We start from the raw sequence: 20,970 nt of genomic DNA, 5'->3' as shown, positions 1-20,970 counted from the left end.
CTCTATGTTTAATACGGACACCTGTGCACTCATGTTGCTTAATAAATCAAATGTTTTAAGGATTACAGCGTGTGTAATTTACCCATTCTTTCTAAAATTGAGTTTATAGAGGGGGCACAGAACAGGTTAAAGAGCTCATATTTCAATTATTTTTCTGTAGTATCAACATCTGAAAAACAAAAACTTTAACTGACATTTCTAACTAGCATAGACTAAAGCCCTGGAAAACAAGGAGATTAAGGGTGCAGTAACTGGCATCTCTGGTGGAGGGTACATCCAATCTTTCTTGTGCAGTAGATTTCTATTCCTGACCTTTTCTGATTGCAGCATTATCAACATTGGGAAAAGAGTGTACATATACCTGTGTATTTTACGTACCGTTTCAAAAGGCAGATTTGATGCAATGAACATGCCACAGTCTACCTGAATAACATGAGGGAGAAACACAACAATAAAACCTACCTTTGACTGTTTTGACAAAAACTTGTTTCTCTTTACTGGGGTCTTTTTCCTCTATTAAAATTCCATGGAAAATGCGTCCAAAGGTGCCTAGGGAAAGACCACACAAAATTATTGTATTGTATAGTTAATATATTACAATGAGATTAGAAAAACCTTTTAATTTAAACACACTGTGATAGGTTATTTTAAAGTATGTTCTTGTAGGATGCAGAAGGAAGTTTGGATGCTTTTGCAGTGAGATTTGGAAGGCAGAAATATATTTAAGACTGACTTTGAATACCTCATTAAAACAAAACTGTCAATCCATGCCCCCATAAGCTACCAGACTCAGAATTGCGTAGAAGACACCCCCATGACCCCTGTGAGAGGCACGAGGACTTTTGTGGCATCATCCTCTCCTCCCCAAGTCATATAACCTTTGGGACAAGGTGTAGGGATCAACCAAGACAGAGTGAAACAGTACAGCAGCTTCAGACAGCATTTAAAGCAAGGACCAACATACTCACAGCAGACTGCTTTCTGAAGTTTGCACTGTGACCATTCTCTCCTATGCTGACTGTTTGCTCCAATACCCCCCAACACTCACCCCCCCCTTCCTTTGTCTTGTATCGAGCTAATCTCCAATTCCACTTAACATAACCCCATTGAAAGGATTTAAACAAAATTCACAGAACAGGACTTTTGTCACCATTGTATTGCTCACTCTACTTGTGTTATCCCTTTTCCTACCCTTTGTCTGTCTCATCTATTTAGGCCTGGTCTACACTACAAAGTTAGGTCAACATAAGACGCATTAGGTTGATTTAATAATTTGTGTGTCTACACTTCCCAGTTCCTTCCGCCAACATAAGTGGCCTGTAAAGTAGAATTTTGAACTCCACCTCCGCAAGAGGCTTACCATTTGATTCGACTTCCATGGATCGACATGGGGATAGCGTAGACATTGCGTTGTATAATTTAAATGAATTGGCCTCCAGGAGGTATCCCACAGTGCTCCGCTGTGACCACTCTGGAGAGCACTTTCAACTCCACTGCACAGCAGTGAGGTACACAGGAAACAGCCGCTCCCCTGTTAAAGCCCTGGGAACTTTTGAATTTTCATTTCCTGTTTGATCAGTATGGAGAGCTCGCCAGCACAGCTGATCACGAAGACTCAAGCCCGCAAATGTGGTCCAGCATGGAGTACACAAGAGGTGCTGGATCTTATTATTGTGTGGGGAGAAAAGACAGTTACCTTTTCCAAAACTGGTGTTCTTAGAGATGTGTTGTTCAGGTCCATTCCACAATAGGTGCGTGTGCTCGCCATGTGCACCGGTGCCAGTTTTTCCCCAAGAAGTACCCACAGGGGAGCGCCTCTAGCGACCCCTGGAGGGGTGCCGCTATGGCGCAGTATAAGGGGCGCTGCACATTTTCCTCACCCTCAGTTCCTTCTTGCAGACAACTTCGACAGAGGGAAAGGAGGGCAGGATGTGGAAGGGACATGAGCAACACATCTCGAAGAACACCAGTTACGGAAACAGTAACTGTCTTTTCTCCTTCGAGTGATTGCTCATGTGCATTCCACAATAGGGGATTCCAAGCTATATCTGTTGGAGATGGGTAGGAGTTCACAGACACTTGGGATGGAGTACCGCCCTGCCGAACCCAGCGTCATCCCTGGTTTGGGAGATGATCATGTAATGCGATGTGAACATGTGAACTGATGACCATGTGGCAGCCCTACAGATGTCCTGGATGAGGATATCGGCCAGAAAGGCAACCGATGTGGCTTGCGCCCTAGTCAAGTGCACCCTCACAACCTGCGGCAGGGGGACTCCCACCAGGTCATAATGGGTACAAATACACGAGATAATCCAGTTGGAGAGCTGCTGAGTGGAGACTGGCCGGCCTCTCATGCACTCGGCTGAGGCAATGAACAGCGAAGACTTTCTGAACGGTTTTGAACGTTCCAAGTAAAACGCCAGAGCCCGCCTCACATCCAGCATGTGGAGGCGACACTCCCCACTGGATATATGGGATTTGGGACAGAGCACTGGCAGGAAAATGTCCTGACCCATATGGTAGGCAGAGACCACCTTGGGGAGAAACAAAGGATGCGGTCATAGCTGGACCTTATCCTTATGGAACACTGTGCACGGAGGTTCACAGGTCAGGGCCCGGAGCTCCAAGACCCATGTAGCAGACATGATCGCTACCAGGAAGGCCACCTTCCACGAGAGCTGCAACCAGGAGCATGTAGCTAGCGGTTCAAATGGGGGACCCGTCAACCTGGTCAGCACCAAGTTCAGGCCCCACTGCGGGACTGGGGGCCTAACATACAGGAAAAGGCGATTGGCCAGTCATGGCATGGGAGAATACCGTGTGACCCTGCACTGGTGGGTGGAAGGCCAATATGGCCACCAAGTGCACCTTGATGGACGAGGGCGCTAGGCCTTGGGATCTCAGATGAAGGAGGTAGTCTAATATGAGCTGAATTGGAGCAGCCACAGGCAAAACGCCCCGATCAGCTGCCTACCGGGAAAACCAAGACCATTTCACCAGGTAGGCCCGATGAGTGGAGGCTCTGCCTGCTTTCCAAGAGGACACGCTGAACCCCTTCTGAGCAAGTCCTCTCCTCCCAGCTTAACCATTGAGCAGCCATGCCATGAGGTGGAGTGCCGCTAGGCTGGGGTGGAGGAGGCAGCCCTGGCCCTGGGATAGCAGGTCCAGGCGGGATGGCAGCAGCCACCGAGGGGCTCGTGAGAGTCCCGTACCAATATTGCCTGGGCCATGCTGGGGCGATCAGGAGGACCCTGGTCCTGTCCGTTTTTGTCTTTTCTAAGATCTTGCCAATCAGCAGGAACAGGAGAAAAGCATAGAAAGGCTGGTCCAACTAAGGCAGAAGGAAGGCATCGGAGATGGCGCCCATACCCAATCCACCCCAGAGCAGAAGCGGACACACCGGCGGTTCTGCTGTGTCACAAATAGGTCCACCTGGGGAGTGCCCCACATTTGGAAAATCCTGTAAACCACCTCTGGGTGTAGTGATCACTCGTGCGGAGAGAAGAAGTCTCAGCTCAGGCAAACCGCTCAAGAATTCCGGGAGCCCGGTAAGTGGTGGGCTTCCAAGTAAGTATTGTTGGCTATACAGGAGTCCCACAGCCTGAGGGCTTCCTGGCAGAGGGCTGAGGAACAGTCCCCGCCATGCCTGTTGATGTAGAACATTGAGGCCAGGTTGTTCGTGAGAACTCTGACCACTCTGCCCTCTAGGTGTGAGTAGAAGGCCATACATGCCAGACAGACCGCCCTGAGCTCCTTAACCTTTATATGTAGGGCACATTCCTGCGCGGACCACAGACCTTGGGTCTGAATGTTCCTCACATGGGCTCCCCACCCCAGGTCCGACACATCGGACACCAGCTCAACGGATGGGGGCCGCCCCCTGAATGGGACCCTGTGGAACATATTCCCCAGGGAGGACCAGCACTGCAGAGAGGCGATCACCGGTGCGTGCAAAGTGAGGACTTTTTCCATCCTTTCTCTGGACTGGGAGAATATCGAGGCCAACCAGAGCTGGAGGAGCTGTATCTTGAGTCTGGCGTGACGAACCACGTACGTGATGCTAACATATGACTCAGGAGTTGGAGGCACACACTGGCTGTGTCATGGGGAACTTCGTGATTGTGCCGATGAGCTCCCTTAGGGTCTCGAATCTGTCCGGTGGGTGGGAGGCCCTGGCCACATCCAGAATTGCCCCAATGAACTCTATGCGCTGCACTGGGACTAATATGGACTTGGTGTCGTTTACCAACAGCCCCGGAGTGGCACATCGGGACAGGAAGAGTGATACGTGATCTTGCACCTGAGACCTGGAGCTGCCCTTAACCAGCCAGTCATCGAGATAGGGGACCTTCTGGACCCCTCGATGTCTGAGGTAGGCCGCCACCACAGACATACACTTTGTGAATACCCTGGGGGCAGTGGATAGGTCGAACGGGAGGACAGTAAATTGGTAGTGCTCCTGCCCAACCACGAAACGGAGGAAACGCCTGTGTCCCTCGAATATATGAATGTGGAAGTACACGTCCTGCAGATCGAAGTTGGCGTACCAGTCCCTAGGATCCAGGGAGGGGATGATGGAGGCCAGAGACACCATGCAAAACTTGAGCTTTACCATGTCCTGGTTCAGGCCTCACAGGTCCAAGATGGGCCTGAGCCCCGCTTTGGCCTTTGGGATAAGGAAATAGCGGGAGTAGAACCCCTTGCGTCTGAACTCCACTGGCACCACCTCCATCGCTCCCATGCCAAGGAGCTGCCTCACCACCTGCTTGAGCAGGGTCTCGTGACACAGGTCCCTGAGGAGGGACGGATATGGAGGGTGGGTAGGTTGCAGGGGGTGGGGGGTTGAGGTAAACTGGAGGGTGTAGCCTCGGAAAACGGTGTTGAGGACCCATCCGTCTGAGGTCAGCCACGACCTCTCTGGGAGAAAAGCACACAACCGGTTGGAGAAGGGGAGTTTTACTGCAGATGGATTTCTCGTATGAGCTGGTAAGTCACCCCGGGGCGTCCCATCAAAACTGACACTTCCCCACCTGTTTACCCTTGGAGGGCCCAGGTTGGGGTGCAGACCGGGATTGCCGTTGCGAGCACTTTTTATAGTCCTTTGATTTTTTTATAAGGGGTCTCATATATAGAGTGGGTGGCCTGGGCAGGAGCCTGCAGCAGTTTAAACTTGGTCCTGGCCGGGGCCAGGACACAGAGACCAAGGGTCTTTAGCGTTGTGCAGGAATCTTTCAGGACATGCAATTTCATGTCCGTCTGTTCCGCAAACAGGGCATTGCCATCGAACAGAAGGTTCTGTAAGGAGTTCTGTGCCTCACTGTTCAACCCAGACAGCAGGAGACATGACGCCCTCCTCATGAACACTGCGGAGACCATAGCCCTTGGAGCCATATCTGCGGCATCCAAGGCAGCCTGAAGGTCTGCCCTGGCGGCAGCCGTACCCTCCTCCACCAGAGTCTTGAACTCTTTTTTGTCACGCTCTTGGAGGGAGTCCTCAAATGTTGGCAAACTCCACAAACTGAACTCGTATCTGCCCAGCAGGGCTTGGTGGTTCGCCACCCTCAGTTGGAAACTCGAGTATGACTACACCTTTCTACTGAATAGATCTAGTCTCTTTGAGTCCTTATTCTTAGGGGTAGGGGCTGGTTGGTCTTGTCTCTCCCGATGGTTGACTGACTCGACCACTAGGGAGTAGGGGGCAGTGTGGATATACAGGGATTCATGCCCCTTAGCGGGCAACAAGTACTTCTGTTCTGTCCTCTTAGAGATGGGGGGCAAGGAAGCCAGGGTTTGCCACAAGGCGTTCAAGATCTTTGCCACCCCTTCATGGAGTGGAACGGCCACCCTGGCCAGTGCTGAAGCAGAGAGGACACTGAAGAGGGAGTCTGAGGGTTCCTCCACCTCCTCAGCTTGAAGGTTGAAGCTTGATGCCACCCTTTTCAACAACTCTGGGTGGGCTTTAGAGTCCTCCTGCACGGACAGGCGGAGGAGGGGCTGTGATCACCTTGTCAAGGGAGGAGGAGGATGGGGGTATGGTACTCTGCAACCGCACCGGTGCCGCAGGTCACACCACCCCATCTCCTTCTGGACGCGGGGCCAGGGATGAATGCTCCACCGACTCCTTTCTGGGGGGTTGAGAAAAGGAGACTGACAGTCTGTCCGAGGCTCCCGCCACCGAGTGAGCCACAACCAGGGGCAGCGTCGGGGGCCATGGGGCCCACTGGTACCATGGTGCCAGTCAAGGAGCCCGGTGCCACCGGTGGAACAGGCTGCTTAGCCTGACGAGCCTGGCCCATCGACTGACGACTACAAGGGAACCCGGGCTGGCATACGATCTACCGCTATCCCAGCCCTGGGAAGATCGGCGATGTCGGGAGCGATGCCGACTGCGAGACCATGATCCTGGTGTGGAGGAGCGGAAGTACTGCTGGTAGCACCTGCTCCGTGACTGGCTCCAACAGGCAGCTCTGTGATGGCGAGGTGCCGGTGATTGATGCCTGGGGCTGCGGAAGTGGTGCCGTGGCCAGGACCCCAAAACAAGACAAAGAAAGGGAGCGATGCCCATACCATGAATGGCTATTGTAGTCCTTGGAGACAAGAAGCTCTGGTGCCGTCTGTCCTGGTCTTGAAGGGGCACGCTCTCCTTGCGAGGTCTACGTTCCCTCGAGGCGCAGCGGTGCCTGGAACTCCTGCCCGCCAGTACCCAGCCAGACAACCCAGTGGGGGTCAACAGGGACCTGCACAGACTGTGCATGGGGCAGTCACTGAGCAGTGAACAGCGTCAGGAACCTTCCCTAGACCGTGAACGGTACCGTCCAGGTGGTGACTGCAGGCGGCTTTCCTCTGGACCGGGGAGAGCCAATGGTAGCAGTGCCCCCAATACTGGCAGAGACATAATGTTTTGGGCCACCTGCAAGGCCCGGCATGTGGCGTGGAGGGCACCCGAACGTCCCTTGGAAGTTCATAGAATCACAGAATAACAGAGTTGGAAGGGACCTCTGGAGGCCATCTAGTCCAACCCCCTGCCCAGAGCAGGACCAATCCCAACTAAATCATCCCAGCCAGGGCTTTGTCAAGCCTCACCTTAAAAACTTCTAAGGAAGGGGATTCCACCACCTCACTAGGTAACGCATTCCAATGTTTCACCACCCTCCTAGTGAAAAAGTTTTTCCTAATATCCAACCTAAATCTCCCCACTGCAACTTGAGACCATTACTCCTTGTCCTGTCATCTGCTACCACTGAGAATAGTCTAGATCCATCCTCTTTGGATCCACCTTTCAGGTAGTTAAAAGCAGCTATCAAATCCCCCCTCATTCTTCTCTTCCGTAGACTAAACAATCCCAGTTCCCTCAGCCTCTCCTCATAAGTCATGTGTTCCAGACTCCTAATCATTTTTGTTGCCCTTCGCTGAACTCTCTCCAATTTCTCCACATCCTTCTTGTAGTGTGGGGCCCAAAACTGGACACAGTACTCCAGATGAGGCCTCACCAGTGTCGGACAGAGGGGAACGATCACGTCCCTCGATCTGCTCGCTATGCCCCTACTTATACATCCCAAAATGCCATTGGCCTTCTTGGCAACAAGGGCACACTGCTGACTCATATCCAGCTTCTCGTCCACTGTCACCCCTAGGTCATTCTCTACAGAACTGCTGCCTAGCCACTCGGTCCCTAGTCTGTAGCGGTGCATGGGATTCTTCTGTCCTAAGTGCAGGACTCTACACTTGTCCTTGTTGAACCTCATCAGATTTCTTTTGGCCCAATCCTCCAATTTGTCTAGGTCCCTCTGAATCCTACCCCTACCCTCCAGCATATCTACCTCTCCTCTCAGTTTAGTGTCATCTGCAAACTTGCTGAGGGTGCAATCCACACCATCCTCCAGATCATTTATGAAGATATGGAACAAAACTGGCCCCAGGACTGACCCTTGGGGCACTCTGCTAGATACCGGCTGCCAACTAGACATGGAGCCATTGATCACTACCCGTTGAGCCCGACAATCTAGCCAACTTTCTACCCACCTTGTAGTGCATCCATCCAGCCCATACTACTTTAACTTGCTGACAAGAATACTGTGGTAGACAGTGTCAAAAGCTTTGCTAAAGTCGAGGAATAACACGTCCACTGCTTTCCCTTCATCCATAGAACCAGTTATCTCATCATAGAAGGCAATTAGATTAGACAGGCATGATTTTTCCTTGGTGAATCCATGCTGACTGTTCCTGATCACTTTCCTCTCCTCTAAATGCTTCAGAATTGATTCCTTGAGGACATGCTCCATGATTTTTCCGGGGACTGAGGTGAGGCTGACCGGCCTGTAGTTCCCAGGATCCTCCTCCTTCCCTTTTTTAAAGATTGGCACTACATTAGCCTTTTTCCAGCCTTCCGGGAGTTCCCCCGATTGCCATGAGTTTTCAAAGATAATGGCCAACGGCGCTGCAATCACATCCACCAATCACATCACTCCGAGGTTCGCTCGGAGTGGGCCGGGCTACTCCACTCAACCTGAGTTGGCAGCCGGAAGGCCAATGGGAACCAAGAGCTGCCCAACACAGGTCTAGTTTCTACCCTGGTTTTGCTCTGGTGCCTTGTTGAAGAAAACCTCTTTTTTGTCTTTTTGGAGTGATGGGGAATGGTGCTGGCTGGTGGAAGGCACCGAAGGGTCGCTGAGCACCGATGCCGCGGTGCTCGGTGCCGACTCAGAGCGGTGCAGCGGTGTCAGGGTCAGGACCGACTCCATCAAAATGGCTCGGAGCCGAATGTCCTGCTCCTTCTTGGTCTGAGGTTTAAAGGATCTGCAAATCTTGCAGTGATTGCTGAGATGGCTTTCCCCCAGACAGCGTAAACAGTTCACGTGCGGGATCACTCTCAGGCATCAGCCGCTTGCAAGTGTCGCACGATTTAAAGCCTGGGGCATGGGGCATGCCCCGACCCGGGCACACTAAACTAACTCTAACTAAACTACTTTTGACTACAGGTACTATCAACTATGAACTAACTGAGTTCAAGAGGGAAGCTATAGCAGAGCAGTACCGTCGCATCTTCACTGGCAGCACGAACAAATTGAGGGTGGGGGGAGCGCACAACACCCCTTATACTGTGCCATAGTGGCGCCACTCCAGGGGTCGCTTGACGCGCTCCCCTATGGGTACTGCTAGGGGGAAAACTTCCGGCACCGGTGCATGAGGCGAGCACGCATACCTACTGTGGAATGCACATGAGCAATCACTCGAAGAAGAGGTGTCGGTGCAGGCAGAGCTCCAAACCAGCAGAAAAAACTCTGACATCTGTGCCAAAATCGCACGGAGCATAGGGGAGAAGGGCTACACCAGGGACACGGAGCAGTGCCATGTGAAAATAAGAGCGCTTTGGCAAGCGTACCAGAAGACAAGGCAGGTGAACAGTCATTCTGGTTCTGCACCACAGACATGCACCTTCTATGAGGAGCTGCATGCGATTCCCAGTGGTAACCCCACCACTACCCCAAAACGCTCTGTGGATACCTCCTAGGAGCTCCGGGTGACCTCGAGCAACAACGAGGAGGACATTGTTGATGAGGGAAAGGAGGAGGAGAAGAATGCGAGGCAGGCAAGCCATTCTCCCAGACAACCAAGAACTGTTTTTCATCCTGGAGCCCATCCCCTCACAGGACCAATTGTCGGCAGAGCGTGATGCCAGGGAAAGCACCTCTGGAGAGTACACATTTCCAATCAAACTGTAGGGTTACATGCTATTATTTTTAATGTTTAATCTGAACAAAGTAGTAGATGTAGTGGTTATCAGTAGCCACTGCAGCTACGCAGAGGGTGCTCTCAGAAAAAGACTGTTTCTGTGCACGGGGATGACCCTGGAATCCTCCATGGAGATCTCTAGGAAGCTTTCATTGTGGTACTCTGCAAACTTTTGCTGAAGGTTTCCGGAAAGGGCTGCTTTATTTTGTCCACAATGGTAAGACACTTTCCCACACCACTCCAGTATTAACTCTTCTGGCATCACTGCAGCACAAGGACCAGGTCTGTACTCAGACACATGCAGCATCTGCTCCCTTTCTGCCTCTGTTACCCTCAGGAGAGTGATATTACATCGGAAAACGGGGGAAGTTTTAAACGCAAGCCCTTAAACTGCAAACAATTCAACAAGTAATCGGCCTCTTTGGTGAAATCTGGGTCATAAAACCACGCTTTCCCCAGCATGCCGTTAGCGTGGTTGGAAGGGATCACTGTGTATTGCAACCAGCATTTAAAGGGTGGCTTCCTGTTTGTCTCCCTTCCTCCCCAACCAAGTGCAGCTTTTGTAAAAATCAGACTATTTGGGGGAGCTTATTACTGGTGCCTGTTCTCAAGCACCATCCAGGTTGCTAGAGGAAAGGGGGCTTTTCTGAAGTTGGAACCACTGATTCCAAGGATGTCTTCGCAAAAGCTGCAGCACAAGACCTCTCGCCCATGCCTCGTGGCCTTACTCACCAAAGCCATAGCAGCAAACCGACTCTTGCAATAGCCAGCAGTTGTGATTACGTTGTGGCTTGCAGGAAAGTGCATGGAGGGGGTATTTCGTTTATAAAAAGAATTAACCTTGCACCAGAAACAATGTATGCACTGTCAATGCTATCCTTGTACTTTGCATTCCTTGCAGCTGAAACCTTGTTCGTCGGCGCATCTCGCACACCAGGACAGAGACTTTCCCAGATTAGAAGGTTGAAAAAGACGACTCAGGAAGACATGTTCAATGAGTTAATGTGCAACTCCAAGAGGGACAAGACGGAGCTCAGTGCACGGAGGATTACACCATCCGACAACCTGCACAAGGATAGGGAGGACAGGACAGCATGCAGGGAAAAAGAGCGTGCCGCACAGGATGAGATGCTGTGGATTATGAAGGAGCAATCAAACATGTTGAGGCATCTGGTTGAGGTTTAAGAAAGGCAGCTGGATGCTAGAGTCCCTCTGCAGCCTATGCTGAACCTGCTGCCATCGTCGCCAAGTTCCACATCCTCCTCTCCCAGCTGTCCTATGAGGCGGGGGCGGGTTTGGTATCCCTTGCACTCACTTCCAGGGGAGGTACAAGGACCAGAAGGCACCCAATCCCACACTTTTGATTGTTACTGCAGTGCAAATGTAAGCAAGCTGTCCTCCTTTCCCCTCCCTCCCCCTCCGTGTTATCAGCCCTTTTGCCCCACGTTAATTTACTTTCCTTTGCTGTCTCTGCGTGTTTGTGAGCATAAAAAATAATAGACTGAGGAGAAAGGGCTCTTTATTTATTCGGCAGACTGTGGTTAGTGGGGGTGAAGTTTACAGGGGAGAAAATGCAATGAAGGGGACAGGTTGGTAAGGAACCACACACAAGTGTCACATTACTGAGGGTCATTGCTGAAACTGGTTTTCAAAGCCTCAGAGATGCAGAGCCCCTTAATGTGCTCTTCTTATTGCCCTGGTGTCTAACTGCTCAAAACTGGCTGCCAGGCGATCTGCTTCAAACCCCCACCTCACCAGAAACTTTTCTCCCTTTGTTTCACAGATATTATGGAGCACACAGCAGGAACAACAATAATGGAGATATTGCTTTCACTGAGGTCTAACCTAGTAAGCAAACAATGTCAACAGTCTTTTAAATGCCCAAAGGCACATTCCACCCCCATTCTGTGCTTGCTCAGCCTATGGTTGAAGCCCCAAGGTAGATTTACCCTCTCCGAATTGATTCGCCACTGACTGGTAGCAGTCTGGTGTTCAAGCTTCCACAGAGCTATCGTCACTCACTTCTCAACTGTCTGAGCAGCTCTCATTTTAGTACTGCTGCACTTCAGGGCTGGGGAAAGCTCTTCACATAGTTCCATGAAAGTGGCCGTACACATTCAGAAGTTCTGCAGCCACGGCTCATCATACAATGATGTGGTTCCACCAGTCACTGCTTGTTTCCTGGGCCCAGAAGCAGCGCGCCACCGTGTTGTGACTGTCACCAGCAACTGCAAATTGCTCCACTCCATGGCTTCCAGCAGGGCTGCTTGCGTGGTATCACACTGTTCCATGCGGCGACTCCTCCTTCAGATGAGTAAATACTGCAGGATAAGGTACGAAGCGTTTGTAATGCTCAAAACAACACTGTACAGCTGAGCAGGGTCCATGCTTACCATACTATAGCGTCTGTGCAGGTAACCCAGGTTTACAAAACAAGGTGCAAAAAAGGCTTGGTTTCTTTGCCGCTGATTTCAGGGAGGAAGGTAAGTGCATCATGGGAGGCTAAAAAATGGTTACTCACCTTTGTTCTTTGAGATGTGTTGCTCAATTTAGATGTGCGCGTGCTGTGTGCACGGCCGTCGGAAAATATTTACCCTAGCAACACCTGGTGGGTTGGCTGTGGAGTCCCCTGAAGTGGCGCCTTCATGGCTCTCGATATATACACCAGCCGATCCTGTGCCCCCTCAGTTCCTTCTTGCCGGCTACTCCAACAGACAGGAAGGGGGGCAGGTTTGGAATGGATATGAGCAACACATCTCGAAGAACAATAGTTACAAAGGTGAGTAATCATTTTTTCTTCTTTGAGTGCTTGCTCATATCGATTCCAATTTAGGTGACTCCCAAGCCTTACCTAGGCGGTGGGGTCGGAGTGAAGCAACGCTAATTGTAGCACCGCTCTACCAAACGCTGCGTTGTCTCTGGCGTGCAGGATGATGGCATAGTGCCAAGCAAAAGTGTGTACCACGGACCAAGTTGCAGCTCTACAGATCTCCTGGATCGGCACCTGGGTCAGAAAAGCCGCTGATGAGGCCTGGGCCCTTGTGGAGTGAGCAGTGAAGGGCGGGGTTGATACACCGGCCAGATCATAGCAGGCATGGATACAGGACTTGATCTACAAGGAGATCCACTGAGATGAAACCAGGAGGCCTTTCATCTGGTCCGCCACCACAACGAAGAGCGGGGTCGTCTTCCTGAACGGTTTCGTACTCTCAATGTAGAAAGCAAGGGCCCTACAGACATCGAGGGAGTGCAGTCATTGTTCCTGGCGACCGGTGTGCGGTTTTGGATAAAAAACTGGAAGAAATAGGTCCTGGCTAAGATTGAAGGCTGATACAACCTTCGGAAGAAAGGCCGGATGAGGCCGAAGCTGCACTTTATCTTTATGAAAGATAATGTAGGGTGGTTCAGAGGTAAGGGCTCTGAGCTTGAAGACACACCACGCTGACATGGAAAGCTGTTTTCCAGGAGAGGTAGAGGAGGGAGCAGGTGGCCAGCAGCTCAAATGGGGGCCCTGTGAGTCTGGGAGGAGCAGGTTAAGGTCCCATGTGGGGACTGATTGTCAAACTTGGGGGTAGAGAAGGTCCAGGCCCTTAAGGAACCTGCCAACCATGGGATTGGCAAAGATAGAGCGGCCATTCGCACCCAGGTGAAAGGCCAAGATGGCCGCAAAGTGAACTCTGATGGAGGATGTCGCCAGGCCCTGCAGTTTTAGGCCCAGCAGGTATTCCAAAACGAGGGGCATGGACACCTGGAGAGGGTCGTGTTGTGCTGAGTGCACCAGCATGAGAACCGCTTCCACTTAGCCGTATATGTGGCCCTAGTAGAGGGCTTCCTGCTGCCCATCAGTACTTGTTGCACAGATTCTGAACAGCAAAGTTCTGCAGGGTTCAGCCACGCAGCATCCATGCCGTAAGGTGGAGAGATCGTACATCGGGATGGCAGAGACAACCATGATCCTGAGTAATCAGATCTGGAAGAGGGTAATCAGATTCAAAGCATAGAGAATCCCTCTAGGCAAAACCTTAAGTTACAAAAAGACACAAAAACAGGAATATACATTCCATTCAGCACAACTTATTTTATCAGCCATTTAAACAAAACAGAATCTAACACATATCTAACTAGATTGCTTACTGACTCTTTACAGGAGTTCTGATCTGCATTCCTGCTCTGGTCCAGGCAAAAACCAACACACACATACACACACAGAGAACCCTTTGTTTCCCCCCACCCCTCCAGTTTTGAAAGTATCTTGTCTCCTCATTGGTCATTTCGGTCAGGTGCCAGCGAGGTTGTCTTAGCTTCTTTACCCTTTACAGGTGAAAGGGTTTTTTCCTCTGGAGGAGGGATTTAACGGTGTTTACCCTTCCCTTTATATTTATGACAAGGCCTAACCGAAGAAACGTGTCCATGACCAAGCGGAGGTGGGACTGCACCTGTCCTTTGGTGTGTCCCCGGATAAGCCAGTCGTCGAGGTAAGGGTATACTTCCATCCGCCACCGATGAAGGAAGGCTGCCACAACCACCATTTGGTAAACACTCGGGGGGCCATGGAAAGACTGAAGGGCAGGGCCGTGAACTGATAATGTTTACGGTTGACCACAAAGTGGAGGAAGCGTCTGTGCGCCGGATGAATTGCTATGTGGAAATGTGTGTCCTTCATGTCGAGGACATCATACCAGTCTCCAGGAAAGGTATGATGGTGCCCAAGGAGACCATGCGGAATTTCAACTTTACCATGAACTTGAGACCATACAGGTTCAGAATGGACTGAAGCCCTCACTTTGCCTTGGGGATTAGGAAATAACGGGAGTAAAACCCCTTTCCCCTTAGCTCCCTCAGAACCTCCTTGATCGCCCCCATTGCGAGGAGCATCTGAACCTCCTGAATAAGGAGTTGCTTGTGAGTAGGGTCCCTGAAGAGGGATGGGGAAGGAGGGTGGGAGGAAGAAAATTGGAGAGAGTATCCCACTTCCACCAAGCAGAGGACCCAGCAGTCCATAGTTATGTGGGATAAGGCAAGGTGGAAGCGGGATAAATGATTCAAGAAGGGTGGGGTAAGATCCTGAATGAGGTCTGGTACATCGTCCTCAAGTGTCCCTTCAAAAGGCCTGTTTTGAGCCCGATGAAGGCTTGGACAGTCCCTGGCCTTGCCCAGACTGGGGGTTGGAGGGCTTCCTCCTGCCATTACACCCCCGTCTCCTATAAAAATCCTGCCTCGGTTGAAGAGGAGGATAGGAGCATTGTTGTGGCTGCTGGGGTTTGAAGGGTTTCCGCTGGATAGCTGGAGTGTGCATCCCCAGGGACTTCATCATTGCCCTTGAGTCCTTAGCGCTTTGTAGCCTGGAATTAGTCTTGTCTGAAAACAGGCCCTCTCCATCAAAGAGGAAGTCCTGCAGTGTTTGTTGAAGCTCTGGTGGCAGGTTGTAGGTTTGCAGCCAGGAGATACGCCTCATTGTTATCCCCAAGGACAAAGTACGTGCGGCAGAATCTGCAGCGTCTAGCGAGGCCTGCAATGAGGTCTGTGCCACTGCTTTGCCCTCATCAACCAAGGCCCCAAACTCCTCTCTGAACTCAGGAGGTACTAACTCCTTAAATTTCAGCATGGAGTTCCAGGAGTTAAATGTGTAGTGGCTCAGGAGTGCCTCCTGATTAGCGATCCTGAGCTGAAGATCCCCCGAGAAATAAACTTTGCGCCCAAACAGATCAAGGTGCTTGGCGCCCTTTGATTTGGGAGCTGGGGCCTGCTGGCCATGCCCTTCTCTCTCATTTACCGATGCTACCACTAGTGAACAAGGCTGTGGGTGGGTGAACAAATAATCATAGCCCTTTGAGGAGACAAAGTATTTGCGATCCGCTCCCTGAGCAGTCGGTGGGATGCATGCAGGTGTTTGCCAGATTGTTCTTGTGGTAGATTGGATAGTCCGAATAAGGGGTAGGGCTACCCTTGACGGAGCTTCTGCTGACAGAATATCCACCACCGGGTCCTCCACCTCTACCACCTCCTCCGCTTGCAAGTTCATATTGCGGACCACCCTGTGCAGGAGGTCCTGGTGGGCAGAGAGGTCTGTGAGAAGGGGACCCAATACTGCAGTGCCTGCCATCTCCTCGTTGGGTGAGGAGGAGGCGGCCACAGGGGCGAGCGGGTCATCTAAGGCCTCTTGCGGAACTGGGCTAAGCTGTCCTGTGCAGTGACCTCAGGGCTCGGAGCAAGAACTGATATTGGAGGAGGTCCTGTAGCCGGAAGAGGAGCCACCACCGTCTCCATGCTTCCCGGGGTGGGCCAAGTGGCAGCAGCCTCTGGCACTCATGGGTCCAATGGGGCTGAGCGAGAAGTCCCAGACAGAGCACCCTGGGCCTGGTGGTACGCCCAGGGTGTCCAGAACGGCCATTGGGTGGGTCCTTGAGTGGGACGCTGCTCCTGCGCCTGCCAATGCCCAACCCCGACTCCAGGCAGCTATGGTCCACCTGGTGGCAGTCTGAGAAGCGCAACCCTGCCTCTGATCCCGAAGAATGGGAAACGGAACAGGAAGGCCATCGTGGTGTCAAGTGGATCTTCCCCGGGTCACGCCGACGGGGTGATGGTGAACGGTGCCATGATACTGGGGAGCGGTACCGGGACCTGGAACGGTGCCTGGATCTGGACCAGGGTCTAGATGATGAGCATCAGGTCCGGTATCTGCTACTTGAGTGGCGCCGTGACCAGGACCAGCGCTGGGACTGCGAGCGGTGTCGGCAGCAGGAACGGTACCGAGAACGAGACCGGAGCTGTGGCTTGACTGATGGTGCTAACAGGTAGATCAGGGCCAGCTTGCCTCGGGACGGTGCTGCACATGCAGGTACTGGTGCCTTGGCATGAAGCTGAGGGGATGCCGATGCCGTCATGGCAATAAAGTCCCTCGCAACCACAAAGGTATCCAGAGTGGACAGCAACTGGACCTCGACCACGCTGTGTACCGGGGAGTCCAGGGGCTCCGGAGTCAACGGCTCTCCTCCCAGGGCCGGAGTCAACGGTGCCGAGGCCGTAGACTGTGCCCCTAGGTGCTCCCCTGCAGGATGCGCCTCCAGAGGCGGTTCCAAGGGGGCTGGCCTCTGTGGAGATGGGCCAGCCTTTTCCAGCTTTCGGTGCCACTTCCAGGCAGGGGAGTGGGAGCAGTGCCAGGCCGATGATGTCGGCTGCGGTGCTGGAGAGCGTTGGTGCCGTGGATCTCAGTCAGAGTCCAACCGCGGTGCAGCTCCTACTGCTGCCGCCGGGGCGCTGCGCACCGAGGCACTCGGTGCCAGATCTTGGCATGCCGCAGGAGGTTGAGGGCTAAGAGCCGCCTCCATAAGGAGCTGTTTGAGACGAAAATCCTGTTCCTTCTTGGTCCGGGGACGAAAAGCCTTGCAGATCCTGCACTTGTTTGCTAGATGAGACTCCCCCAGACACTTTAGGCAAGAGTCATGGGGGTCACCCGTTGGCATGGACTTAGAGCAGGAACCGCAGGGCTTGAATCCCGGAACTTTGGGCATGAGCCGAATAGAAAATCAGGAAGGAAGGGAAACTCTCCAACCCACTAACACTAATTCTAACTACAACTATAACTATGAACTACTATAAACTATCAACTATGAACTATTATAAAATAGAAACTGCAAGTGCTAGGGAGAGCGGAGACCAGTGAAGCAGAACTCCACAGTTCCAATGACAGTCATGGGCAGTAACAAGGAACTGAGGGCTGGGTCGGCTGGGATATATATCAAGAGCCATGAAGGCGCCACTCCAGACGGCTCCACAGCCAACCCACCAGGTGTTGCTAGGGTAAAAATTCTCCGATGGCCGCGCACACCTAAATTGGAATCAATATGAGCAGCACTCGAAAAAGAACACCATGTTCCCATAACCACCCGCGCAATGTTTTGGTCCCATAAGGCATTGCGAGCCCAAACCAAAATTCCACTTAGCTACATGCACTGTGGGATAGCTACCCACAGTGCAGCGCTCTGTGCATTGATGCAAGCCCTGCTAGTGACGATGCGCTCCAACGACACAATGAGCATAGCTGGGATGCACAAGATCGACTTGCTTAAATTGGAGGCACAATGTCAACTTACATAAAATAGACTTAACTTTGTAGTGTAGACATACCCTTAGATTGTACACTCTTCAGAGTAGGAACTGTGATTGTACAGTGCCTAGCACAATGTGCTACAATAATAAGATGCAAATTTCTATACACTAACTACAGGAAAAACAGATTACCTCCACAGACTCGTTCTTGTAGTCCACGTAAAAAGCAGTTAGCTTTAAAGAGAGCTAACATGCTGTGACAAATGAAGGGCGTGGGGTGAGCTCCCTTTTATGGACCCCCAACCAGCCAGTTACCTATAAAATCCCTGTTAGTAGCTGTTCTCTACTTGCTTTACCTGTAAAGGGTTAAAATAGCCCATAAGTAAAAGGAAGGGAGTGGGCATCTGACCAAAAGAGCCAACGGAAGGCCTAGAACTTTTTAAAATTGGGAAAAATCTTTCCGTTTGTCTGTCGTTGTTTTCTCCGGAGTGGGGAAACAGAACAGCTATGCTGTAAAAACCTGTGGGTCAGATATGAAAATTACTAGATCGTACGTAGAAACTACTTATTTGAAACCCCAGATACGTAAGTAGATCAGGAAACGTCTAGGAAGACGCGATTAGGTTTATCTCTATTATTTCTTTATGTCTTGTGGACTCCTCTGTGCTAACTTTACTTGTAACCTTTAAGTTGAACCTCAAGAGAGCTATCTTGATGCTTAATTTTTGTAATTGTTTTTTTTTAATCTAGCAAAAAGCCCAAGTTCCAAATGTATTTCAATATATTTCCTTTCTTTTTAATAAAATTTACCTTTTTTAATTTTATTTTATTAAGAACAGGATTGGATTTGTGTGTCCTAAGAGGTTTGTGCTTATGTTGTTTGTTTAGCTGGTGGCTACAGCTGATTTCCTTTGTTTTCTTTCTCAGCTCTTCCCCAGGTGGGAGGTGAAAGGGCTTGAGGGTACGCCACAGGAAGGAATTCCGTAGTGCGCTTTCTTGGGGTGTCTCAGGGTTTTTTTATGCACTTGGGTGGTGGCAGCATCTACCCATCCAAGGTCAGCGAAAAGCTGTAACCTCGGGAGTTTAATACCAGCCTGGAGCGGCCAGTATTATTTTTTAGAATCCTTGTGGGCCCCCACCTTCTGCACTCAAAGTGCCAGAGTGGTGAATTAGCCCTGACACATGCTATCAATCATAAATACACAGCCTGGATTGCTTCAAAAAGCAAAGCAAGCCAGCCTTCCTCCTTCCATTCCAGACTTGAAAACAGCACTGCTGAAGGTACTTTAGATCTAGGTTACAATTCTACAAAGACTTGAAGAATCCCACAAAAGGAAGGATATTTTATACTATGACTTTAGCATTATTCTTCCCATCTTCAGTACTGTAGCTGGTATCTACCTAGCTAGTAATCATGAAATGTTGGGATGAAGGCAGTTATAACAAATTAATCTTTCATATACTCCAGTATTTAATGTGATGTACTGTGTCTCACTTTACATACAATTTCATGTAGGACTTTTAGAATACATTAGAACAGTCACAATAGTAATATAAAATCCTTATTAAAATATATAGAAACTAGATAGTCATCATTCTTGTTTCCTGAAGTAATAATTACAATTGCTCCACGCTCTTCAGCCCGTACTCCTTGAAAACTCCAAAATTTGCAGCGCTCCAAAATTGAAGCTCTGAGCCATTAATCTAGCTTACCAGAAACTGGCACGTCTACCCACCATTAACATCTGTCCCATTTAAATTTAGCCAAATTAAAAGCTTTGTTAGAACTAACTTTTGGGGACTAACAGCAGTTAGTTTTTCAGGATTCCTCAGAACCTAGTCATGTTGCAATGCAGTAACCTAGCACTGTGCCACGTGTTTGGGTGTCATGACACTGTCAAAACAATGACAATTGTGCTGCTGTGTTCCAGCCAAAGCACTGCTACAATTTGAAGCTTATGACACACTCCAAATCAAGTCAGAAAGCTTCAGGCATGCCAAATATAAATCCGAAGTGTCTCTTACGATCCAAGCTACAAGGCAGTATTATTTGTGCATATCCTGCCTTCAGAAGCACTTGGATCCTTTCCAAGACAAGATAAGCAACCTTATTTCTCTTTGTCGTGGACATTATAAGCATACCTGGGGTGGCATTTGAGAATGCTTGCTGTTTCAATTCTTTAGAAGTCTCTCTGCATTAGAGTCAATGGCTGGAAGTAGAAAATTAAAGGATTTTCCCCTACACACAAAGGAAACAAATTAATGGTCCAAGAGCCCTTAAAAACAGCTCTTTTTTGTGGAATCAACTAGTTGAGACAGAAGAACAAAGTTCACTAAGGTTTAAAAAGTTTTGGGTAAGTGTAATGTGAACACTGAAGTGGCTTTGTTCACTTCAAAAAAGGAACAGAGGCAATTAGTTTATATCTCTTTGCAAAGAGATTCAGCATAAGCTCTCACAAGGTGATTTAATAGCTCAGATATCAGAGTTGAGTGCTCTAAATCTGGGCATGCTTTGGAGAAGACACACAAGAGCGTAGATCTACTGTAATTGTACAGATTACTGAGAGAACATAAAAGAGCTATTTTTAAAATCAATTTCTTGACTTCTTGACTACCAGATACAAAACTGAGGTCAACATAAATCTACAAGTGTACTTTCAAAACGAAAAACACTGAGCCAGACAGAAAAGAATCAAGTGATCTCTCCTCTTGTGAGCTTTCACATCCACAATCTGTTTATTCTGCACTCATTACTCATATTGTGGTAGTCACTGGAGTCTTCATTTAGCATCCTCTAATTTGGCCGAGTTGAAAGGGAGACTGCTAAAATAAATTTAAAGGATGACTGAATTTTTCAGTGAAGCGTTTTCTCTACCAGTAGAAAATGAGTTATTTTGCCATCACTTTGAGTTGCAGTTAGTCAGCCCACACTTTATGGGAGAGCCTGAACAAATGCTAAGACTTATTTAAATACGATATATTATCAAGACAGACTCAAATTGAAATGCCATCTTTCACAATAATTTAGTTTGTGGAATTCAGGAGACCAGAAAATAAGAGAAAAGCATTTTTAAAGAAGTGAATTGTTGGACAAATGATATGCGTATTTCAAGTTTCTAATCATTTCCTTACATCTTCAACTAAAGTCACATAAGGATCAGAAGTAACATCTATTGTCCATGTGTA

General features: G+C 49.9%; 1 protein-coding gene across 5 annotated transcripts in view; it reads right to left on the bottom strand.

Annotated features, from left to right (window-relative positions):
* The window catches only part of RYK (receptor like tyrosine kinase), a 174,566-nt gene that overhangs the window by 70,379 nt on the left and 83,217 nt on the right, over positions 1-20,970 (bottom strand). For all 5 annotated transcript variants that reach the window (XR_012160844.2, XM_073360374.2, XM_073360373.2 and 2 more), the window contains one exon: positions 463-549. Coding sequence is in view for 4 of the 5 variants with exons in the window: in XM_073360374.2 (XP_073216475.1) it covers positions 463-549 (87 nt within the window). In the remaining variant the exon portion in view is untranslated. The remainder of the gene's footprint in view (positions 1-462; positions 550-20,970) is intronic.

Source organism: Lepidochelys kempii, chromosome 9 (assembly GCF_965140285.1).
Source record: "Lepidochelys kempii isolate rLepKem1 chromosome 9, rLepKem1.hap1, whole genome shotgun sequence".
NCBI classification, from domain to species: domain Eukaryota; kingdom Metazoa; phylum Chordata; order Testudines; family Cheloniidae; genus Lepidochelys; species Lepidochelys kempii.
This window is presented reverse-complemented; position numbering and strand designations above follow the sequence as displayed.